Source organism: Octopus sinensis, linkage group LG21, assembly GCF_006345805.1.
Source record: "Octopus sinensis linkage group LG21, ASM634580v1, whole genome shotgun sequence".
NCBI classification, from domain to species: Eukaryota; Metazoa; Mollusca; class Cephalopoda; order Octopoda; family Octopodidae; genus Octopus; species Octopus sinensis.
This window is the reverse complement of record NC_043017.1, coordinates 4,594,811-4,619,394: the sequence shown is the minus strand read 5'-3', so window position 1 is coordinate 4,619,394 and position 24,584 is coordinate 4,594,811. Positions and strand designations below refer to the sequence as shown.

At 37.9% G+C, this 24,584-nt stretch overlaps 2 protein-coding genes across 2 annotated transcripts; one reads left to right on the top strand and one right to left on the bottom strand.

The window, feature by feature from the left end:
* Positions 1-3,947: 3,947 nt before the first annotated feature.
* Positions 3,948-9,395, top strand: LOC115222749 (zinc finger protein 239-like). Its single transcript, XM_029793049.2, has 3 exons — positions 3,948-4,017; positions 6,280-6,905; positions 7,152-9,395. The coding sequence occupies exons 2-3, from the start codon at positions 6,521-6,523 to the stop codon at positions 7,709-7,711; spliced, it is 945 nt and encodes a 314-aa protein (XP_029648909.2). The 5' UTR covers positions 3,948-4,017; positions 6,280-6,520; the 3' UTR covers positions 7,712-9,395.
* A 3,696-nt stretch (positions 9,396-13,091) lies between these two features.
* On the bottom strand, positions 13,092-23,061 carry LOC115222909 (zinc finger protein 883-like). Its single transcript, XM_029793295.2, has 4 exons — positions 22,805-23,061; positions 20,390-21,509; positions 15,483-15,489; positions 13,092-14,765 (listed from the first exon to the last, which is right to left on the bottom strand). The coding sequence occupies exons 2-4, from the start codon at positions 21,272-21,274 to the stop codon at positions 13,873-13,875; spliced, it is 1,785 nt and encodes a 594-aa protein (XP_029649155.2). The 5' UTR covers positions 21,275-21,509; positions 22,805-23,061; the 3' UTR covers positions 13,092-13,872.
* Between the last annotated feature and the right edge of the window lie 1,523 nt (positions 23,062-24,584).

Genomic DNA, 24,584 nt, shown 5'->3' with positions numbered 1-24,584 from the left:
TGATGGCAGAGGGAAGTGGCTTCTCATTTGCTGTTCCAAAGTGCATCTTTAATGTTCAATTATATTGGGATCCAGTGATTATGGGGACTAGTTGAAATAGTTTGTATCATCTTTGTACTCTTTGTATCAATTTTGAATAATATTAACCATGTGAATTGATGCAATGTTGTCCTTGAAGACTGCTGCTATCAAGAAACAGTGTTTGTATGCTAGAATTTACATGATCAGTCAAAATACTCAGTCATTAGTATTAACTCTACCATGTAGATCAGCTGAAGGGGTAAAAGAATTCTATCATGTAGCTACCCAAACCATGCCACCTCCATGCTTCATGGTAGAGGCCAAACAATCAGGGATGGGACGACGGCTTCTTTGAGCTGTCTCCAGTCATAAACTTACCTCAAAGTGGGGGAAAAAAGGTGAATGATTATTCATCAGAGATGACATTGAGCCGTTGACTGCTTCTGACAGTCTAAACACTGTTTTTTCTTCTTATCAGTGTTGATGGGGAACAGGAAAAGTTTAGCAATTGCAACTCTCCTTGCTATCCAGCTTTATGGAGCTCACACCAAATAGTTTTAGTTGACACAAGGTTTGCAATTTGGTGGTTTAGCTCGGCAGTCACTTTAGCTGGTGTAGTTTGATGGTTCTTAGTCACAATATGTTTCACTACACAGCAGTACCTCTACAAGTTTTGCATTCCGATCAGAATTATGCTTTCTGGAGCTGATTCTGCTTCGGTTTTTGAATGCCAACATGATTTCAGTGACTGTACCTCTTGTAACATTAAACAGTTCAGTAGTTTTAGTGACTGAAGTTCCAGCCATCCACTCTAACAATTTGTCCTCTTTGGAAATCATATAAGTCATGTATTTTAACTTTTAAAAAAAAAAAAAAGAAAATCTCTAGAGTGAAAGACGTTCAAAATGTATATACAGACTAGGGCAGTTTTGAACTTGTCATATTGTCAATAGGAAAAAGCCATTAAATAAAAAGTGGTATTTCTACTATTTTGTCCAATCCTTGTATATTTTGCTTTAAAATGTGTAGTATGTATACTTTCAAAGTTGGTAAGATTTATATCATTTCATATTTCTTTTATTCATATCACAATTCCTTCATGAGATTTTATGAACTTCATTCAAAATTTACTTTCAATAATTAAACTGAAATGAAATCCTAACAAAAATAGTTGATGATTCCTGGCTTTCGTTGACTTGGTGAAGACTCTTGAGAGGTTTCTATATTCAGTTATTTTGTGTTCACTCAGGAAACTAGGCATAGACGAACGGCTCATGAGGACTGTACAATCTATGTACAAAGAGGCTGTAAGTAAAGTGAGAGTCTACAGTGGTTTTACAGTGATGAATTTAGCATGAAGGTAGGAGTCCATCAATACTCTGTCCCCAATCCCCTTTTATTTATTATAGTCCCGACAATCCAGTTCTAACTGATTCTATGGTAGAATTAGAAAGGAAATTCCAGGCATGAAAGCTAAACCTAGAACCAAATGACTTCAAGGTAAGCTTAGCAAAGACTAAGATTTTAGTAAGTTGGAAAGAAGACAGGATGCTGGTTTCTTCAGGGAAATGGCTTGGCTCAGTCTGTTGGAAAAGAGTAGGTATAAACCTGATATACTGTACCAAATATTAAGTTATGGGCATAAGAGGTGTAGTGGAATCCCGTCTCTCTCTATATAAAGCTTAAGTTGTCTGTATTTGGTAGCCTTCAACTAACACTATCTCCTCCGAGACCCTGCAGCACAAGTTGACCAAAATTGAGAGTATGATAGAAGAAGGCTTGCTCTTCCTTCCGTAGAAGAAAAAATTCAAATCGGACCATGTTAACACCAAAAATTATTTACATCAAAAAGGTGCTTTTTTTTTCTATGAAAATTCCTATTTTTTACGATTTTTTGACTGCTGTGTCGCCATTTTTCGGTGTATTTCAACCAGAAAAATGTTTACTTAAAGAGAATAACAAGTTACATAATGCAAAACTTTTACTTTTCAAAAATTCCAATTCTAAAGGGTCGAAACAAACCCAAGCAACACCGGGCGATGCTGCTAGTTAAAATATAAAGTAAGCTGTATATGTGACACACACTGGAAAAGTATGTACGAGAGGTACACCAGAAATAGATTCTCTTTACCCTTTAGCATTCAGATTCTTCTTAGTCTTAGGTCCTCCTGCGCTGTGTGGTGCATTGGGTGGCAAGGTTTCTCCAACGTGGTCAGTCAGCCACAGCGAGTTCAGCTTCATCCCATGAAATGTCAATGGATTCGAGGTCACCGATGAAGGTGTGGCACCGAGTCGCTTTTGGTAGACAGAAACTGAAAAGAAATCTGTTGTGTGTGTTTGTTCCCACCCATGCTTAACAACTGGTATTGGTGTGTTTACATCCCCATAACTTAGCAGTTCAGCAAAAAGAGACTGATAGAATATGTATCAGGCTTAAAAATATATAAGTTCTGAGGTTGATTCATTTGGCTAAAAATTCTTCAATGTGGTGGCTGCAGTCTAATGAGTTTAGCAAGTAAAAGATAAAAGTCCCCCTGCGTGGCACCTTGGGCAAGAGTCTTCCACTATAACCTCAGAATGACTAAAGCCTTGTGAGTGGATTTGGTAAGTGGAAACTGAAAGAAGCCCATCATATGTGTGTGTGTGTCTGTTTGTCTCCCCACCATCGCTTGACAACCGATGTTGGTGTTTACGTCCCCATAATTTACCAGTTCAGCAAAAGTGACTGATAAAATAAGTACTAGGATTACAAAGAATAAGTCTTAGGGTCGATTTTGTTCGACTAAAGGCGTTGTTCCAGCATGGCCACAGTCAAATGACTGAAACAAGTCAAAGAATAAAAGAACATATATATATATATATATATATAGGTTCAGCAAAATTTAGATTCAGATGAATATGGTACCGGCAAATGAAATAGAGATAAGAATGTGATTGGAAAATTCTATAAATGGCTGAAGATTGCTCGACATTTTAAAACTGATGTAATACTTACAGTGTTGAATAAAATGAAGTAGCATGAAACAATTGTACTACTCTACCTCGGATATACTTGTTGCTTATTTTGATTTTATATATATATAAAGAGAGAGACGGGGTGTAGTTAAGTAGATAGACACAGGTTGTTTTTCCTTATATTTTTTCCTCCTGTATTTTGTGCTCCATATAAATATATATTTCAAGTCTAACCGTGTTTATCTTTAACATAGGACCTCCATAACAGCTCAGTTTGAATTGATCTTATCGTCACTTTCGATACCTTGAGTCTGGCCCTGGATGAGAAATTACAAATTTTAAGTTCACATTCATTTGATTAATAATTTGTGTTGTGTATACGGAGGAAGCCTGTACGTAACTGGTACTTAATTTATCGACCCCAAAAGGATGAAAGGCAAAGTTGACCTCAGCAGAATTTGAACTCCAAACACAGCAGCGGACGAAATACCTATTTCTTTACTACCCACAAGGGGCTAAACACAGAGAGGACAGACATCGCCCCCAGTGCATAACTGGTATTTAATTTATCGACCCCAAAAGGATGAAAGGCAAAGTCGACCTCGGCGGAATTTGAATTCAGAACGCAGCAGCGGACGAAATGCCTATTTCTTTACTACCCACAAGGGGTTAAACACAGAGAGGACAGACATCGACCCCAGTGCGTAACTGGTACTTAATTTATCAACCCCAAAAGGATGAAAGGCAAAGTCGACCTCGGCGGAATTTGAACTCAGAACGTAACGGCAGACGAAATACTGCTAAGCATTTCGCCCGGCGTGCTAACGTTTCTGCCAGCATGTGGCGCCTTGTGAGTGCTTAAAATCATCGTCTACATGCTTATCATAAGTCCCTGCCCACCAGGAAGCTTCCCTCTCCTACCGGACAATTCACGAAATACATCTTAGGAAAGGGAAATAACTTTGATGACTCGAAACTTTTAATTGATGTTTCGTTTTTGTTGTTGGTTAATTGGGTCGATCGCTGTTTGCATCGAGACACGTAAGTTGACAAAGTTTTGCTTTATAATTGTTATTATGTGAGTAAATAATAGAACTGTGTGCCCCCTTTTGAGGGCAGAATATTCGTACAGAAGTGAAAGCACATAACAGGGGGGAATATTTCCTCATACAGGATGCCGTTCCTTCGTCTTCGGTAATTTTACCGTTTCTTCTCGCAAGACATGGATCTGTTTATTTCTGAAGACACAGGACTGAACGTCCATACCTTATAAAATGAATTCGAAGTTTTTGTTAATGAGATTTTACTTGAAGAAGACCACAGGATGAAAATAACGGAAATTGTTAATAATCGCCAAATAGAAGCGAATGTTTGAAGGTGTCGAGCTGGCGGAACCGTTAGTAGCATCTCGTACATCTCTACGTCCATCTGAGTTCAAATTCCGCTGAGGTCGATTTTGCCTTTTATCCTTTCGGGGGTCGATAAAAGGAGTACCAGTTGAACACCGGAGTCAATATAATGGATTCGTTTCTTTCCCCCGAAGTGGCCGGCTTTGTGCCAAAAATTTGAAATCAATATAAGCGAACGTTACCTGATTTATGGTTAATTTTAATTGATATATAATGAAATGTTCAACGGGTTTATTACGAAATGTAAATGATAATGATATATATCTACATATCTCTCTATATAAAGTCCGAATTATTTATTACTAATATGTATTTACTTCTTCATAACGAAACGGTTTTGGGTAAAGTGTCCAATAGAATAAGTACCAGGTTTTTAAAAAAAGTACTGGGTTGATTCGTGCGACTAAAATTCTTCAAGCCGATGCTCCAGCATGGCCGCAGCCTGACTGAAACAAGTAAAAGAATACTAAAATATTAAATTGTAGGATAATAATGTGGAAACAGGGTGTGCCACTTTCGAAGCATAGCGCGACATTTTTTCTTTAATTTTGCTCTACGTATCTTCCATCGTGTTCGTGCATGGGTCACCATGGCATGCCTACAATTAATGCTAATGAGGGTGCCTGGCAATACGTGCACTTTTATCTCATTGACGATTATTACTGATTTGTTTAACCTTTCCTTTTGCGATCTACAAACGAAAGATCGCCATTTTGTTGTGTCAGAAACAAGGATGTCTCCTTATTTGATCATCCCAGAATTATGACCGGGGAAGACCACTTACGGTGGCGTTTGGATTCAGAACATAAAGGGATGGATATAACTAAATACTGGTTCCACTCTCTTTTCTGTTACGATCAAACATGTCGTATATATCCTCTGAGAAAACTGATGCACTTTTTTTTTTGCCTTACAATCGTCCAACTCTTCTAAAATGAAGAATCACAGTTGGTAATGAATGATTTTCCTGAGTGCTTTTGAGGTGTGGAAGATTTAAATAATAATAATGAAATTATTGTATACAGTGCTCAGGTGCACCACAACTTCTCAGAAAGTGCGTATAGAGTATATGCAGTGTGTGTGTATGGAGGGGAGAAAATCAGGTGTAGTGTTGGCGAATCTCAGAAAGCATGGAAGTTTTGAAGGATGCAGTGCTCCGACAACTAACAACTGATGCTGGCAGTTTGTTCCATGCTTCAGCAACTCTCATTAATGTGTATATTTTCAAAGGGAGTGTTTCAAGAGGAACGGTAAACGAAGTACATTATTTACTGGGTTACTAGATTCTTGGACCTTTCTGATTCTACCCTGTTTCTTATGATAAACAATTTGAAGGTATAGCTGTAGTTTACAAATATGTAAACTTCATTACAAGGTTATGTGATGTAATTTTAGTAACGAATTAAAAAAGGAAAGTTTGATTGTTCAGGTAAAGTTTCTATATTTACAGTCTATCAACATAGAATTGTAGTTGAGACCCCCTTCGGTCATGACTGACCATGGGATTGCACCTAGAAAGTTACCCTCCCAGGCACAAGTCCAGGCAAGGTTGTTTACGGAAGACCAGCAGTCGCCCATGCATACCGGCCTCCCCTCACCATGCCACCAGTGTTATCCAAGGGAAAGGCAAAGGGGCCGATACAGCTTGGCACCTGTGACGTCTCAACTCATTTCTACAGCTGAGTGAACTAGAGCAACATGAAATAAAGTGTCTTGCTCAAGAACACAATATGCAGCCTGTTTCGGGATTCGAACTCACAACCTCACAGTCGTAAGCTTGACGCTCTAACCACTGAGCCATGCGCCTTCACTAGAATTGTAGTAAAAGTTCCATTACTAAATTTTTATTTTATTAGTCTATACTTAATCTTATCTTGTTTCTTTATTATTTCAGAGTATCAGTTGATATTGGTATTAAAGAATTTTCTACTTTGGAAGCACCATAACTATTCATCATAATTCATAGACAAAGACATGGAATACACTGAACAGATATGAACCTGTTTATATAAATCTCCAGTAGAATTGCATCAGAAAATGTCCTCTGAGGTTATTAACAAAATTTTTCTACTTCACTACATTTAACAACTAAAGGAAGAAAAGCATCTTTTCGTTGTGATGATAGAAGGAAAATTATGGAAAATGAAATTTGTGAGCAAAAAATTAAATGTGAAACGCAGATTAAAAGGACTGGTTTTCTGGATAATATAACGAAAGAGAAACAAAAAACATTGCACTACTGTAATATCTGTAAAAAGTCCTTCTCACATAAAGGTCACAAACGTATTCATACAGGAGAAAAACCATATCACTGTGATATCTGTGGTAAATCATTCTCTCATAAAAATATCTTAACTACTCATATCCGTATACATACGGGAGAAAGACCATTTCACTGCGATATCTGTGGCGAATCATTCTCTCATAGAAATACCTTAACAACCCACAGGCGTATTCATACAGGTGAAAAACCCTATTTTTGTAATATCTGTGGTAAATCATTCTCTCGAAGTGGTGGTGACTTAACTAAACACAAACGTATTCATACAGGCGAGAAACCATTTCGTTGTGATACCTGTGGAAAATCATTCTCTTCAAGTAGTAATTTAACTTCTCACAAACGCATTCATACAGGAGAGAAACCATATCACTGTGATATCTGTGGTAACTCATTTTCTCAAAGTGATCATTTAACTAAACACAAGCATGTTCACACGGGAGAAAAACCATATCAATGTGATATCTGTGATAAATCATTCTCTCAAGCTGGTCACTTAACTAAGCATAAACGTGTTCATACAGGAGAGAAACCATATCAGTGTGATATCTGTGGTCGATCATTCTCTCGAAATCACCACTTAACTACTCACAACCGTATCCATACAGGGGAGAAGCCATATCACTGTGATATCTGTGGTAAATCATTTTTACAAACTGGCCACTTAACTAAGCACAGACGCATTCATACTGGAGAGAAACCATATCAGTGTGATATCTGTGATAAAACATTCTCTCGAAATCATAACTTAACTACTCACAAACGTGTTCATACGGGAGAGAAGCCATATCAGTGTGATATCTGTGGTATTTCGTTCTGTCAAAGTGGTGAGTTAACTACTCACAAATACAGACATACGGGCGAGAAACCATATCATTGCGATATTTGTAGTAAATCATTTTCTCGAAACGATCAATTAACTACTCATAGATATATTCATACGGGAGAGAAGCCATATCACTGTGATATTTGTGGAAAATCATTTTCTCAAAGATGTAGTGTATCTAGACACAAGCATATTCATACAGGAGTAAAGCCATGTGACTGATAACAAGGATAAATCATTCTTTAAAAATAAATCACTTTTATATGCATGTGTGGATTCCATAAAGGAAATTAACTATATCAACATTAACACCCTAAGCACAAATATATTTACAAACAAAAAAGAAAATATAACTGTATGGTAACAATCTGCCAATATTATAATTTATACAGTCACAACTGGACATTGGTGAGATAATTTATGTGGTAGAAGTTGTGAATCATTGTAACCATTCTGTATGATGTTATGTGTTGGACATACCTACCATACTTTGTATCAGGCATGTCAAACTGCAGTCCTTGTGGGCCACATTGTTCACATACATGTTGCCATAGGGTCTGCATACTCTAAAACACACATTTAGAACAAAGATTCCTGTCATATAAAATCTTTATTGTTAAGTAAAAATCCTTTAAAACCGTTTATTTGCTCATCATTAATCCTATTTTTATCAATTAAATTGTATTAATTATTTTTACTATCAAGAATTTTTCGGGTTTCCCGTTTTTAAATGTCTAAGAGAGATATCAGGGGACTGAGACTTCTGGTGGTATGCTGTGCTTGAGAAAACACATCAAGCTAAGTACTGTATTTTAACATGTATAAGGAACCCCTTATTTTGGGGGCTTGAAATTTGGAAAAAAGGTTTTGTAAAGGATTATAATACTATCCATGTGTAAGAAACTTTCATGTTTTCTTAACCTAATTTTTGACAAAAAAGGGTTCTTACACATGTTAAAATACGGTAAATACGTGATCATCCTTGCATACAAGCATGTCCCCAGGATCTCTCTTCAGCTGAGTATTCCTAATCTTGAGGGATTGTGGGTACCAGGGCCATGTAAAAAACACCTGTGCTGGTGTCGCGTAAAAGCACCCTGTACACTGTGTAAAGTGGTTGGTGTTTGGAAGGGCATCCATCCATAGAGATCCTGCCAGAACAAGCAACTGGAACCTGGCCAGCTCCTGTCAAACCATCCAACCCGTTCCAGCATGGAAAACGGATGATAAATGATCATGACACTGATAATGATTTTTAACCCTTTCGTTACTGTATTCATTTTAAGATGCTCTGTTTCTTTCAATTAACTTTAAATATAACAAAGAATTTAGTAAAATAATTTAGTTGACATTCAGCTAGTGTTAGGAACATAAATTGTGACTAAGGTTTGGAAGATTTTCATTCAGAACTTTTGAAAGGAAGACATTTGTACTAAAGAGCCAGAGCCGGTTTCAGCCGGGTTGGTAACGAAAGGGTTAAACATGCAGCTATGCCACTTATGGGCTCCACTTGTGTTTGGAAATGGCCACCTGTTGCTTGCAGATTGCGTGTTTGACATGTCGGAAGTCGTGTGCTGACAATTCACTGATTGGACAATAAGTCAACATGTGGAAGTATCGATCATAGAGTTCACCAAAATGGAATGAGGAGGCAGAAGGCTTCTATACAAAGGGGACGCCTATATCATTGATAGAACCAGAAAATTGTCCAATCGGTCAATTGCAAGGATGATCACATATTTACTGTAAGTTATCTGTTGACGAATTGCCTGTCTATCGTCTGCAGTATATCATCCCATATTTTCAATATTTTGTTTCCTCAGCTATTGAATCCAGAGTTCTGACCTTATTACTTTTTATAATTATCTTTAATGACATGAAATTCAAATAAAGCTGTTCATTTTCACATTATTCTCCTTCTCATTCTGAATGCAGAAACCATCTTAACACTTGAACTAATCCAACCATAAACTTTAAAAATTCACAAACTTGATGAATTTTTAGTTACATGCCTAGCTATACAAGTTAACTTTGCACACATCTGCTAGATAGGTCTGTGTTCAATCCCACTGCAAGTGTGTTCATCATATTCTTCAGCCTCAAATTGACCAATACCTTGTGAGTGAAATTTTGTAAACAGAAACCTCATAAACCCGTTTTATACATATTAGAAGTATTAGACAGTTTCGTTACTTAGGGACCCAATTAATAGCGGTGGAGGTCGTTCTGAAAGCATAGCCACTAGAATAAGAATAGGCTGGGCAAAGTTCAAAGAGTTGTTGCTTCTGTTAGTAATGAAGGGCCTCTTCCTCAGAGTGAAAGGGAGGTTAAACGATGACTGTGTAAGATTATGGACTGTGAGTGCTGAGAAAATGCGAAGACTTGAAAGAAAGGAAGCCAGTATGGTCCACTGGATGGGTAATGTCAGTGTGCATGTACAACAGAGTGTAAGTGATTTGAGAGAAAAACTGGATGTATGAGGCATCAGATCTAGTGTGCAGCAGAGAAGACTGCACTGGTACAGTCATGTAATGCATATGGATGAGGACAGCTGCATCAAGAAGTGCTGGGCTCTAATTATGGAGGGAACATGTGGAAGGGGTAGACCCAGGAAGACGGACAAAGTAATGAGAGGGGATCTTCAGATGTTGGGCATCAGAGGAGATGACGGGGTCAAGACTTCTGGCTGTTTGCTGTGCTTGAAAAGATGTGAAACTTTTTAGTCTTTGTGCTTTTAGAAGAAAGGATTATTTATCATTATCATCATCCTTTAATGCCCACTTTCAATGCTGGCATGGGTTGGATGGTTTGACCAGGGCTGGCAAGCTGGGGAGCTGTACCAGACTCCAGTCTTATATGGCATGGTTTCTATATGGCATGGGTGCCATTTGCATGACACTGGTATCTGTCATGACTGTGATCTCATACAGCTTGATGGGTCTTCTTCTCAAGCATGACATAATGCCAAAGGTCTCGGTCATTGCCTCTAAGAAACCCAACACTCAAAAGGAACTCACCTCCATGAGGACCAATGCTCGGATGGAACTTGCCTCTGTGAGACTCAATGCTTGAAACGAACTCAACCACTTTGCCTCCATGAGGCCCAACACTCGAAAGGTGCTCTCTACACACCACTGGCATGGGTGCCAGTTACACGGTACCAACATCACTCATGATTATGATTTCATTGGGCTTGATGAGTCTTCTCATGCACAGCACATCGCTAAAGGTCTTGGTCACTCGTCATTGCCTCAGTGAGGCTCAAAGTTTGAAGATCATGCTCCACCACCTTGTCCCATGTCTACCTCTACCACAGGTGCTCTCCACAGTTAGAGATCACTTCTTTACATACCTGTCCTCGTCCATACACATCACATGACCATACCAGTGCAGTCGTCTCTCTTACACACATCTGATGCCTCTTATAGTTAATTTTTCTCTCAAGATGTTTACCCTTTGTCGAACATACTCACTGACATTGCACATCTAGCAAAGCATACTGGCTTCATTTCTTTCAAGCCTACACTCTCACATCCCATGTTTCACTGCCATGTAGCATAGCAGTTTGCACACAGGCATCATACAATCTGCCTTTCACTCTAAGAGATAGACCCTTTGTTGCCAGCAGAGGTAGAAGCTCTCTGAATTTTGCTCAGCCTAATCGTATTCTCACAGCTATGCTCTCGGAGCATCCACCTTCACTACTAAGTTGGTCACCTAGATAACAGGAGCTACCTACTACTTCAAGCTTGCCCACCTGGCAGTTGATGGAGTCTATTTTCTGTACATTTTCAGCGTATATTGTATCTGTGCATCTTTCACATACAAAAGCTATTTTCCCTGTTAGCCTTGCTCTGATATAGCTGCACCTTTTATGTGTCCAAAGCTTACACCGGGTGCATCTGATGGGGTTCCTACCTACACTTTTTCTAAATATATGCCACTTTCGATAATACTCTTCAATGCAGCTAAAAACTTCTAATTCTCTGTGAAAGCAGACGTTAAACGATGATGATGATATATGTACATGTATGCATGTGTGAGACTGTGTTCAATTTTACATACACAAGTATAAATATATGAATGTACATAAAAGCATTTACAGATAAGTTAGTACCTATGTACACACATTTTTTTATATTACTTTTTCCAGTCATTAAAAAGTTTTAGTCAAATGAATTGACCCCAGTACTTAAAGCCTTGTGAAATATCAGCTACCTAGTGTTTCCTCACCAAAATATTAAATTTATTTAGCCATTTTTCAAGCTGGTTTAGTGATTGAGGTTTGAATGAGCACACATATCTTGAAGGTAGTGTGCAACGGAAGGGAGATAATTAACTGTACAGAAAATAGCCTTTAGTGTGGAAAATTTCATAAACCAACACTGGAATGAATTATAGTCTGTTTGGTGGTTTATCTTTAATTCCTCTGATGTACTTTGTAAAATGCAGACATGATGAAAAGTCTTAGTTTTCCTATTTATACAGTTCCTGGTAGTTCTTGGGGTCTTTAGATGACATGCATAAGATCTGGTCATCAAATCTAAGTAGAGACTTCAAACTTGAAATCTTCAAAGCCACAGTCGAACCAATTCTACTATATGGCTCAGAAACCTGGACGTTATCAAAGAAGCTTGAGAGGCAGTTGGATGGAACCTACACTCGCCTCCTTATGAGAGCTCAAAATCTCTCGTGGAAGCGCCATCCAACCAAAATGCAAATATATGGGAAACTACCACCTGTGTCATCTCTTGTGAAAGGTAGAAGAGTCCAGTTTGCTGGACATTGTTGTAGAGCTGAAAACGAGGTGATTTCTACTCTTCTCCTCTGGAAGCAATCTGCACGCGATACCAGAGGGCGCACACTCTCCTACCCTGATGTAATCTCCAGGGATACAGGCATCCAGCAACAGGACCTCCGTAATGCTATGATGGACCATGAAGTCTGGCGTAGCATGGTAAATTCCATTGTCTCGACCACGGTCGAACAATGATGATGATGATTAGATGATCCAGTTTTTCAAGTGACCACAAAGAACGTGATTTTGACCTGTTAATGTAAGGTGTGATCTCAGAAAGGATCTTCCATTTGATGAAGTCATTGATGTTTGCATCCTTCAGTCTCTATATTTATGCCAAGAGCATCGTTGCATGTCTCCTTTTGGAGTGCCTAAAGGTAGTAAAATGGTTGTCGTATCTGGATTTAAATGTTCCCTTCAGACTTTATATAGCATTTAATCTCTGCCGAGCCAGTGCCGTAGTTTGCTGCTGCATGTGCCTCATAAAAACAAAGGACATGACGCTTGCCTTGCTCTAGAGGTCATTCAGATTTATATCTGCATATGCATTCTGAATGAGTCATCAGTTGCTCATTGATGTAGGTACCATGTAAAAAAACATCCAGTACACTCTGTAAAGTGGTTGGGGATTAGAAAGGGCATCCAGCTGTAGAAGCCAAGCCAAAACAGACTAGGGAACCTGGTGTAGCCCTTGGCTTTGCCAGTTCCTGTCAAGCCATCCAACCCATGCCAGCATGGAAAACGGACATTAAATGATGATGACAACATACATACAGACAAAATAAGTGTATTTATTTATATCAATTTTGAATAATTGCTTTAACAAATTTAGTCTATTGATTGGTTGACTAAATGATTAATCAAACAATTGATTAGCTAATTGGTTAAATGTTAATGAATTGACTAATAATAATAAAAGAAGTGAAATTGGACCAGTGTGTTTATAACTGGCATAATGACCGTCCCAAGATACAATAAAATTTTAGTTGCATGTAACAGGAAAAGAAATTAGAGAAAATAATTCAGGAGTAAACCAGCTTCAGATTTCTAGTTATTCACAAAGGACGACAAAGTCAGAATTTAAGATTCTGTGCCTCAATGCTGAAATGACAACCAACTGAGAAAATACAGCGATGGCTTGTATAAGAGACATGCCCAACTCATAACAACAAACATGATGGACATTTAAAATATTAATGATGATGATTTAGAAACTATAAATTTGTTCAAATTTGAGGCCACACTGACACACACATATGTAATTATGTGATTTTTGAAGGAAGAATGATTTATCACAGATATCAGCTTGTTTTGCAAGTTACTCGGTGACTCTGTCAGTGCTGGTGCCACATAAAAAGAATCCCTGTTGATGGTGCTATGTAAATGAAAAAAGCATTTGTGCTGATGCCCGATAAAAAGCACCCAGGACACTCTGTAAAGTGGTTGGCATTAGGAAGGGCAGTTAGCAGCAGAAATCATGCTAGAGCAGACAACAGAATCTGCTGTAGCCCCCTGGCCTTACAGCTGCTATCAAACTGTCCAACCAATGCCAGCATAGAAAATGGACATTAAATGATGCGGATGATCAGTTATATGTTGTTTCATCTGTATGAACACACTTGTGTCGAGTTAAGCAACCTGTCTGTGAGAATGACTTATCACAGGTACGACAGTGATATGGCTTCTCTCCTGTATGAATACGTATGTGTGTAGTTAAGTCACCACTTCTGGAGAAGGATTTGCCACAGATATCACAGCAATATGGCTTCTCTCCTGTATGAATGCGTATATGTGTAGTTAATTCGCTACTTCCTGAAAATGATTTGCCACAGATATCGCAGTGATGTTGCTTCTCTCCTGTATGAATGCGTTTATGAGTGACCAATGTGCTGCCTACAGAGAACGATTTGCCGCAGATGTCACAGTGATACGGTTTCTCTCCTGAATGAACACGTTTATGTTTGGTTAAATCACTACTGGTGGAGAATGGTTTACCACAAGTATCACAGCAATAGGGCTTCTCTCCTGTATGAATGTATTTATGTTTAGATATGTCACTATTTTGTGAGAATGATTTGCCACAGATATCACAGTGATATGGCTTCTCGCCTGTATGAATACGTTTGTGAATAGTCAAGTGACTTGTCTGAGAGAATGATGTACCACAGATATCACAGCAATAAGGTTTATCTCCTGTATGGAAACGTTTGTGAGTAGTTAAGTGACTCTTCTGAGAGAATGATTTACCACAGATATCGCAGTGATAGGGTTTGTCTCCAGTATGAAAACGCTTGTGTATAGTCAAATGACTGGTTTGAGAGAATGTTTTCCCACAGACATCACAGTGATATGGCTTCTCTCCTGTATGAATGCGTTTGTGTCTTTTTAAATGACCAGTTTCAGAGAATGTTTTCCCACAGATATCGCAGTGATATGGTTTTTCCCCTGTATGAGTACGTCTGTGAGTAGTTATGCTAGCTTTCTGATGGAATGTCTTTTTGCAGATATCACAGTGGTACGACATTTTCCCAATCTCTTTAGACATCTTATCAGAAAAATCAATGCTTTTGGACTGTTTTTTTACATTTAATTTGGTTTTCACATAATCCATTCTCCATAATTTATTTTATCCCACTACAATATAATTATTTCCTTTTTGTTTTTATACTTCCAATTACGATTTCTGTTGCTCTGTTGTCAACAACTGTAGTAACTATCCATCAATATCTGAAGATACAAACTTCTTTGCAAATTTCTCCACGTTTAATTGGTATCCAAACTCATCTTGTAATCATGCAATGTTGCTAATAATCTCAATCAGAGGAAATATTACACAGTAATTGTAGTATATATATAATTCTCCTGGAGTCTTTAAAGATGATAAATATTGAAGAAGCATGTGAAGTAAAATATTGTTACGCCAGTGCCATCTGATATTCTGAAATAGAGAAATAGTATAAGAAATAGAGGACGCTTAAAAGCAGGGATTTAACAGAGGGAATTTTATTACATTTCTATAAAGATGAAGTGTTGACATATACATTTACCTGAACAACTGAGCTTTACTTTTAATATGTTATTTATATTACATGAAACAACATTAAGTGAATTCTAAACATTTACAAATGACAGCCACACTTTTAGATTTTGTAACATAATATATAAAATTAAATCACTTTTTAAAGTTATCTCTACAAGATTTCTTATAAAATTTGGAGCCAACACTGAAAGTTGCGATGTTTTGTATATGAATAGGTCTTTGTAAACAGTGCGATCGAAGATATGGATATAGATATTGTGGTGCACCTGAGCACTGTATACAATAATTTCATTATTATTATAAAGAGTGTATATTCATACGTTGTAACCAATAACGTAGCTAGAGTGCGTGCTGCCCGGGGTGGCCCTTGTTTTCCGCCCCCGAACCCCACAAAAAACAGATATTGCCTACAGTATAAATTAACACAAAAATTTTTCAAGGGTAGTTTTAATTTAGATCCCTTGAAAACATAAAGTTTGTATCAGGGCACCAGAGGCGGTCTCGGGTCAATTAACATCTAAAAGGTTTTAAAATTTCACTTTCGTCGTAGGTTTGATTTGTAAATATTCGCCAAACCTAGAAGGTTAACAACGGTTAATCCAGGGTTTTCGAAAACTACAGATCATCAAGGATCGTTTGATAGTTTTTATCCTGGTGAAGAAACAATAACTTTTCTCAATGTGTCTTCAAAGAGACATAATTCTATAATCTTTATTACATTTTTAAAGCCTTAAAGCAAATATTCGTTAACTTACCGTTTTAAAACATACATTGGATTGTGTCTTTTTTTATCAAACAATAAAATAATTAAAGTATCTCATCGTTAGACTGGGTTGTTTTCAAATATTTGATCAACAAAATCTTACGATTTGGACAAAAGTGCAGCTTCTTCCTCTTTTCGTATCTTGTCACAGCCGAGCAGCGAAGCTAACGTCATGTCTTTCGCCGTAGTTTCGATATGAAATATATGCGGGTGTAAGGAACAGAAACTCGCTGTGGAGCGAGCAGACAGCAGGAGAAATCTTTCGAAGAAGAACTCCCGTCAAACAGGTGCTTCGGCCCGTTAGTTCCTGACACTCTAAGGGAGCTGGGACCACCTAAGCAGTTACTAGGTGTCCTCTTGCTTACATTTAAATACCACCTTTAGTAGGGACTGAACTCGGAACTTTTGGGTGAGCTTATTGTTCAGTCACACAAATCCCCTCATGAACTTGTTTATATTTTAGGAGCAGGGGTTCTCACCATCTTTTACCTTTTAAATGTTTCAGTCATCATATGGGGCCATGCTGGGGCACCGCTTTGGAGGATTTTAGTCAAAGAAATCGACCCAGCAGAAACGTTAGCACGCCAGGCGAAATACTTTGCGGTATTTCGTCTGCCGTTACGTTCTGAATTCAAATTCCGCCGAGGTCGACTTTACCTTTTATCCTTTCGGGGTCGATTAAATAAGTACCAGTTACGCACTGGGGTCAATGTAATCTACTTAATCCGTCTGTCTGTCTTTGTTTGTTCCCTCTGTGTTTGGCCCCTTGTGGGTAGTAAAGAAATAAGTATTTCGTCCGCCTCACGTTCTTAGTCCAAATTTCGCCGAGGTCGACTTTGCCTTTCATCTTTTCGGACTCGATAAAATAAGTACCAGCTGAGTACTGGGGTTCAGCGTAATCGACTTACCCCTCCTCCTAAATTTCAGGTCGTGTGCCATTAAAAGAAATGATTAGCGATATTTCACTTGAAAAGGAAAGGAAGGGAGGGTGGAGAAAGAAGTGTTGCCTTCGAGCAAATTTGCTGAAAGGTGGGTAAATGTTGGGAAAATGGCCTGTGTGAAAGGACTCATTTTGAGCATGCACCTGTGAAAAATAAAAGAAGGGCTCTTGCCTGTAGGTCAGGCACATGTGGCCTTTGTGGGTCTTTCCACAAGTAGCCTTAAAACGCCTCCCCCTTTTGGGAGTTTTATTTATTTAATTTTCTATGTTATATTTTGTTTACATGCTTTTAAAACTCATTTGTATCGTCCTGTCATTGTCTCTTCATGTAACTTTATTTAAACCCTTGTGGCCATTAAAAGAATTAATAATTATTATTAGGCGGAGAGCTGGCAGAATCGTTAGCATGCCAGGCACAATGCCATCTTTACATTCTGGGTTCACATGCTGCTGGGGATGGCTTTGCCTTTCATCCTTTAGGGGTTGCTAAAATAAGTACCAGTTAAGTACTTGGGAAAGCAGGGGGTTGATGTAATCGACTATTCCCTCCCCACAAATTTCGGGACTTGTGCCCATAGGAGAAAGGGTTATTATTATTTCTATTATTGAAGGCAGTGAGCTGGCAGAATCGTTGCTGTGCTGGAAAAAATGCTTAGTGGCTTTTTGTCTGCCTCTACTTTCAGAGTTCAAACCCCACCAAAGTTGACTTTACCCTTCATCCTTTCAGGGTCAATAAAATAAGTACCAGTTGAGTACTGGGGTTGATGTAATCGCCTTAACCCCTCCCCCAAAATTTCAGGCCTTCTGCTTATAGTAGAAAGGATTATTATAATTGTGGCCTTTCTGGAGCACTTTGCTTGACTGTTCAGGACGAGTGGTAGGACAAATAACAGAGCAGACTTCAATGTCTGCCTGAACAGTTTGCCACCATTCTTAGCGAGTGAGGCAGAATGTTGTGAAAGGCCAATAACAGCCATGAAAATACAGGAGGTGATGAAGGGCTGCATGAAAGGCAGATCACTGGATTTGGATGAGCTTTATATTTCGATGCCAGACTTGTTTGCAGGCCTCTTAGCAGATACCTACCACAACAGGCAGCAGAATGAGAGAATTCCCACTGTAGTCTGTCGAAGGGAGGTGGCACTGCTGAAAAAGGACCCAAACAAGGGGTACATAATGGAGAATTTCAGGCCCATTACTCTGCTCAATGCAAAGCTGAAGATTTTGGTCAAGGTGTTAGCCAAGCGGTTGGCGCTTGTCATGGACAAGTTGGTTTGCAAGGCACAAACATGTGCCATCCCAACTAGGACTATTCGCGACAACCTCCACCCCATGTACTACATCATACAGAGGGTGGGTAATGAAGCTGGCATAGGTGGGGCTCTGATCAATTTAGATGAATCTAAAGACTTTGATAGAGTTGACCACCAATACTTGGAGTCTGTTCTCATAGCAGCTGGTTTCAGTCCAGTTTTCTACAATTGGATCACTGCTTTGTACAGTGGCATCTGCTCGGTAGTTCAATTTAGCTAACCCATTCTAGTAAAACCATTTTTGAGATGTAGTGGATTCAATAAATGATCAAGATAACTGAGCTCTTGGAATTCTAAGAATTAGGATTTGATCTGCTTCAAACATGAAATTTAATAAAACTCAACTCACAAGGTAGTCATATGCTTAGGATACTTGGTAAATGGTTGCTGATAGATAAGGAAGAAAATCTAATTCATTAAAACCTTGATCTGCTTTCTAATAATTTTCATGCACTTATATAACTGGCAGTCTGTCAGTTATGACAACGAGGGTTCCCGCTGATCTGATCAACGGAACAGCCTGCTCATGAGATTAACATGCAAGTGGCTGAGCTTTCCAGAGACACATGTACCTTAAAATATTTCTTAGGGAGATTTATTGTGACGTAGAATGTGATAAGGCCAGTCCTTTCAAATACGACCTATTTTTGCCAGCTAAGTGAACCAGAGGAATGTGAGATAAAGCTCAAGGACACAACACGCCACTGGAAATTGAACTCATGACCATAAGATTGTGGGATGAATGCCCTAACCACTAGGCCATTCACCTTCATAAAAGTATAACAGAATGATCTGAAATTATATGAAGTTAGTTCTTGAAAGTAAAAGAAATTATAAATTTTCCAGAAGCACGGCAGTGTAGTTAAGAACTTTGCTTCCCGACCAGATGATTTCAGGTGCAGTCCTGCTGTCTTCTATTATAGCCCCTGCTTAACCACAGCTCTGTGAAAGGATATAGTAGATGGAAACTGAAAGAAGCCCATTGTATATATATATACATACAGGTGCAGGTGTGACTGTGTAGTAAGAAGCTTGTTTCCCAACCACATGGGAATGACTGAAAGAAGATGGTAATATTCACAAATAGTATGCGATCAGAACACAGGATTCTGAGCTTCAGAATTGAGATGACAAAAGATTGACAAAATGTGGTATTATCTTGTGTAACAGAAATGTTAAACCAATACAAGGGTGCAGAATGGACATTCAGACACTAATGATAAGGATTTATGTTCACAACCAACTTCGTATTTATTAACACATGAATTAACATTAAGCTGAACCATACATCATACTTTAAATAAACTTTATAAAAGAATATATATATATATGATATAGATAAAAATGTTCCCAAGATCTGGAATATATATATATCACAGGATATGAAATATTTCTTTTTATGGTGTATATAATTTATGACATCACTGGTTTATAAGTATATATTTCTCAGCTATGTACAATGTTAAATAAATAATTATCTTTTCTACCTTCAGGAAATATTTTAGTATATATATATATATATTCTGAATGAATAATTTTATTAAAAACATTACAGTGTTTCATACTATTTCACTCATAAAGTGGTTATATAAAATAGAGTTGGGAGGTTTCCTTAACTGTATATCTCCTTTTCAGAGTCGATATATTGATGGTTATATCTTTCTTTTTTCATAGAATGATTTTTGATATTGATACACTCACTCTTTTTTGTATGAATGCTTGCGTAGTTAAGTAATTTTTTGATAATGTTCAATCAGAGACATTAGTTGTTATTTTTCACTCCTGTATGAAAATACTGGTGTCTAGTTAAGCTACATCCAGTCCTTTTGACAGATTTGGTGCCTGGGGGCGCTTCAGAATATTCTGGGTGGGCACTAATTTGTAGAGTGGGAAGATTTTTGTGAACTGTATTTTCTAAATCTGAAGGTGCACCATCGTATAGTGACAGGTGTGTCTACATCTTTGAGAGGTTTACCTGACACGTTGTTGTGTTACTGTTTTTTCTTTTGTATGAATGCGTTTGTGTCGAGTTAAATGGTTTATTACAGAGAAGGATTTACCACAGATATCACAGCGATAGGGTTTCTCTCCTGTATGAATGCGTTTGTGTCTAGTTAAATTACCAGTTTGAGAGAATGAATTACCACAGATATCACAATGATATGGTTTGCCTCCTGTATGAATATGTTCATGGTTGGTTAACGTACGTCCATGAGAGAATGATTTACCACAGATAACACAGCAGTAAGGCTTTTCACCTGTATGAATGCGTCTGTGGTTAGTTAATGTACTTCTTTCGGAGAATGCTTTACTGCAGACATCACAGTGGAATGGCTTCTCTCCTGTATGAATACGTTTATGAGAAGTTAAATGACCTTTTAGTGAGAATGATTTACCACAGATATCACAGTGATATGATCTCTCTCCTGTATGACTATATTTGTGACTCGTTAAGTGACTCCTTAAAGAGAATGATTTACCACAGATATCACAGTGAAATGGTTTCTCTCTTGTATGAACATATTTATGATTACTTAAGTGACAAGATACAGTGAACGATTTACCACAGATATCACAGTGATACGGTTTCTCTCCTGTATGAATACGTTTGTGTCTAGTTAAGGTACTACTTACAGCAAATGATTTACCACAAGTATCACAGTTGAATGGTTTTTCTCCTGTATGAATGCGTTTATGAATAGTGAAGTGACCTTTATGAGAGAATGACCTTTTACAGGTATTGCAATGATAAGATGTCTTTCCTATCTCTTTCAGTATGTCATCAGAAAAATCAACCACTTTAGGCTCTGTTTTACACTTAATCGTGTTCTCACAGAATTCATTCTCCATAACTTTGTTTTTATCACCATAATATATATATTTTATCTTTTTAATTTTATTTTTAAATATTTCTATGGAAAATTTTTTCATCAACTCTTATTTTTATTAATTTCTGAAGTGGCTGGAAAGTCTTTTATAAATTTGTTCGTGGTTAAGTAGGATCCAAAGCCATCTTGTTCACATTCCATAGAGTGGAGTACAGAAATGTTGTTACTAATCTCAATTCACAGAAAGTATAACATCTTCCTACAGTCTTTAAAAGGTGGTAAATATTGAGGATACATCTCAAGGACAAAATTCTTTAATGCCAATGCCATCTGATATTCTGAAATAATAGAAAGACAGTATAAGATACAGAAGATATTAAAAAAGTAAAGAGCTAACAGTGGAAATGTTACAACCATCTATCTTGATAAACTGTAGATAAAGGCCTCGAGTTAATAGTTGAAATTTATTTTTTAATTAGTGATTAGAATTATATCATAGAACCTTGGGTGAATTCTTCATATTTTCAGGCTACAGGTACAATGAAAAAACATGAAAACACCTCAAGCTGCATTCTGATATTTCTTTATCTCACATGTGTGGCTGTGTGGTAAGAAGTTTTATTCCCAATTAAAGTGGCTCCAGGCTTAGTCCCACTGCATGGAACTTTTAACAAATGTCTTCTGCTATAGCACCAGGCTGGACCAAAACTTTGTGAGTGGATTTGAGAGGGCCTTGTCTTGAGGGCTCATAGGTGCTAGTGTCACATAAAAAGCACTTGTACCAGTGCCCGGCATGGAAGCTTCATCAGTCATTTCTCTTTGCTTGATGCCAAAAGTCTTCACACTTTCGGTTATGATTTACCAAATGTTGCAATTAAATCTGAGCAACTAACGTTAAAAATGCCAAATAGGCAGCACTGATATTGATGTGCTATGGGATTAAAAAGCATTTGAAATGTTAGCATGTTACTATTATTATTTTGTGTGTGACTAGTTTATGTTAAACTGTTGACTGTTTTGTCGTCAGTTGAACCACTTGCACAGACGATTTGTTTGTAGTGATTACATGTTTGTACCGCACAAAAGATCACTCTATCAAATAATCACTGTACAGGTGTACGGTGAGCCACACGTCAGGTGTGGAAGTGATCGCAGAGGAACATGTAATGAAGTGGTTTTTTGCTCAAGAACACAACACACCGCCTGGTCCAGGAATCGAAACTACACTCTAACCACTCGCCTTTAGGAAACTGCAGTGTCGTAGATTACATAATCATAATCTCCAGAAACGTAATTCACCTGTGCTCAGTTGCTGTTTAATTAAACCTCAGGTGATTCTTTACTGAGTTGACCCATGACCAAATTCACATTGCTTTCAGAGGTGCCAAGAATTTTATAACATACCAAACAAAAACAAATATTATACTAATGAAAGGAAGGACGGTTGACAATAAGAAAAATAATTTTGTATAAATTTTTCTCTAGTTATAATTGTTGAATTCATAGAAAGGTGTTTCGATTTCTATTTATTCACCCTTTACTATATTTCCAATAGTTAAAAATTATTGTAGCTTATTTTACATGCGATTATAGTTGCGACACATAATGGTTAAGCGTTAAAGAGAAATTATACCTTGCGGGTGGAATTTGGTAGATGGACACTTTGCAGAATGTGACCTACTTCTAATGAATAAATGATTAGGACTCAGGAAGTGGAAATATTGGATTTTCATTGGTCAGCTGAGGCCATGTGATAAGAGGTATAGCAACGTTGAAGGGGTTCTCTGAAAGGGTCTAGAGCTGCATTATTTTGATGTATTCCCAAAATTATATTATATATACATATATATATATATACAGAGAGAAGACAGACAGACAGATGCGTGGATGAATACATGATGCTGGAAAAGATGCAGAATACGTTGTCAGGGGAACTAACTCTCATCTTACTAGATTCCTCATCTTTCCCGATTAAGTCTAATTTTTGAAAATATGTTTCCCGAATAAAGGCACGACGAAAGTTGAATTATTAGATTTCTATTGTGAAGGCGCATGGCTCAGTGGTTAGAGCGTCGAGCTTACGATCGTGAGGTTGTGAGCTCGAATCCCGGACCGGGCTGCGTGTTGTGTTCTTGAGCAAGACACTTTATTTCATGTTGCTCCAGTTCACTCAGCTGTAGAAATGAGTTGCGACGTCACTGGTGCCAAGCTGTATCGGCCCCTTTGCCTTTCCCTTGGATAACACTGGTGGCGTGGAGCGGGGAGGCCGGTATGCATGGGCGACAACTGGTCTTCCATAAACAACCCCGCCCGGACTTGTGTCTAGGAGGGTAACTTTCTAGGTGCAATCCCATGGTCTGTGTCGTGACCGAAGGGGGGTCTCCGAATTGTGAGTTTAGATGAAACGATTAGATCTCCAGCAACAATGTTGAAGACGTTAAGTAAAAACGTGTAGAGAATGGACCTTATTAACTTTCTTCTTATATTAAACAAAATCCGAAGGGAATAGTAGTGTCCTTTGATAAAAAGTATAATTGAGCGAGCGAGCGTGCATGCTTCTTTCTTTTATGTATTTCGAGGGATTAACTCTTATAAACCCTATTTTTGAGAGTCGCTAAAAATTGCATCCCTTTTTAATTTTATTTTATAGAAAGAAATTTCTGTGAAATATGATTTCTTTTAATTGGGAATTCTTATTTCCCAATCGATTGGTTTTGGGTTCAATCCCACCGCGTGACACCTTGGGCAAGTGTCATCTACTATAGCCTTAGAACGACCAAAGCTTGTACGTGGATTTGGTAGACAGAAGCTGAAAGAAATGTCGTGTGTGTGTGTTCCTCCTGTTAGTTAACTGCCAGCGCTTGGCAACCAGTGTTTAGTTTACACCCTCAACTAACCGATACCATAAGTACCAGGCTAAAAAATATGGGTACTGGGACCTATTTATTCGACTAAATCCTTCAAAGCAATGTCCTAACACGGCTGCAATCAAATGACGCAGAAGTAAAAGATACAAGGCCAGTCTTCTGTACTTAAAACGTGGTCATATATTTTGCATCGAAACTGCGGATAAACATAGAATGTTAGCTTTACTGTGACATAATACGAATTTACTGCTAAAGACGAAGGAATTCTCTGATCATTGATATCGTGGAAGGAATTTGATGAAAAGAATCGAACTCCTTAGTAACAACAACAACAACATTTATTGCATAGTTTTTAAAGAAGTCACACTGTTTAACGATTCTCTCTTTGCTTCTCAAAACGGTAAGTTTATAAAGATTAGCTTTAAAGGTGTTATAATTTGTGTAAATAACGATTTTCCTTTCAAAGATACAGAAATTTAAAGTGAAAGAATCGATAAAAAGATTTTTTTTCGACCTGACAGGTACAGGATGGATTTTCAAGTTAAA

What these genes read in the sequence shown, in the direction of transcription:
- LOC115222749 (XM_029793049.2), top strand. Translation starts at nt 6,521, where the DNA reads ATGGAAAATGAAATTTGTGAGCAAAAAATTAAATGTGAAACGCAGATT. An exon ending in ATTCTCTCGAAGTGGTGGTG is followed by an intron (nt 6,906 to 7,151) that starts ACTTAACTAAAC and finishes CATTCTCTCAAG; the next exon opens with CTGGTCACTTAACTAAGCAT.
- LOC115222909 (XM_029793295.2), bottom strand. Translation starts at nt 21,274, where the DNA reads ATGAAAAAATTTTCCATAGAAATATTTAAAAATAAAATTAAAAAGATA.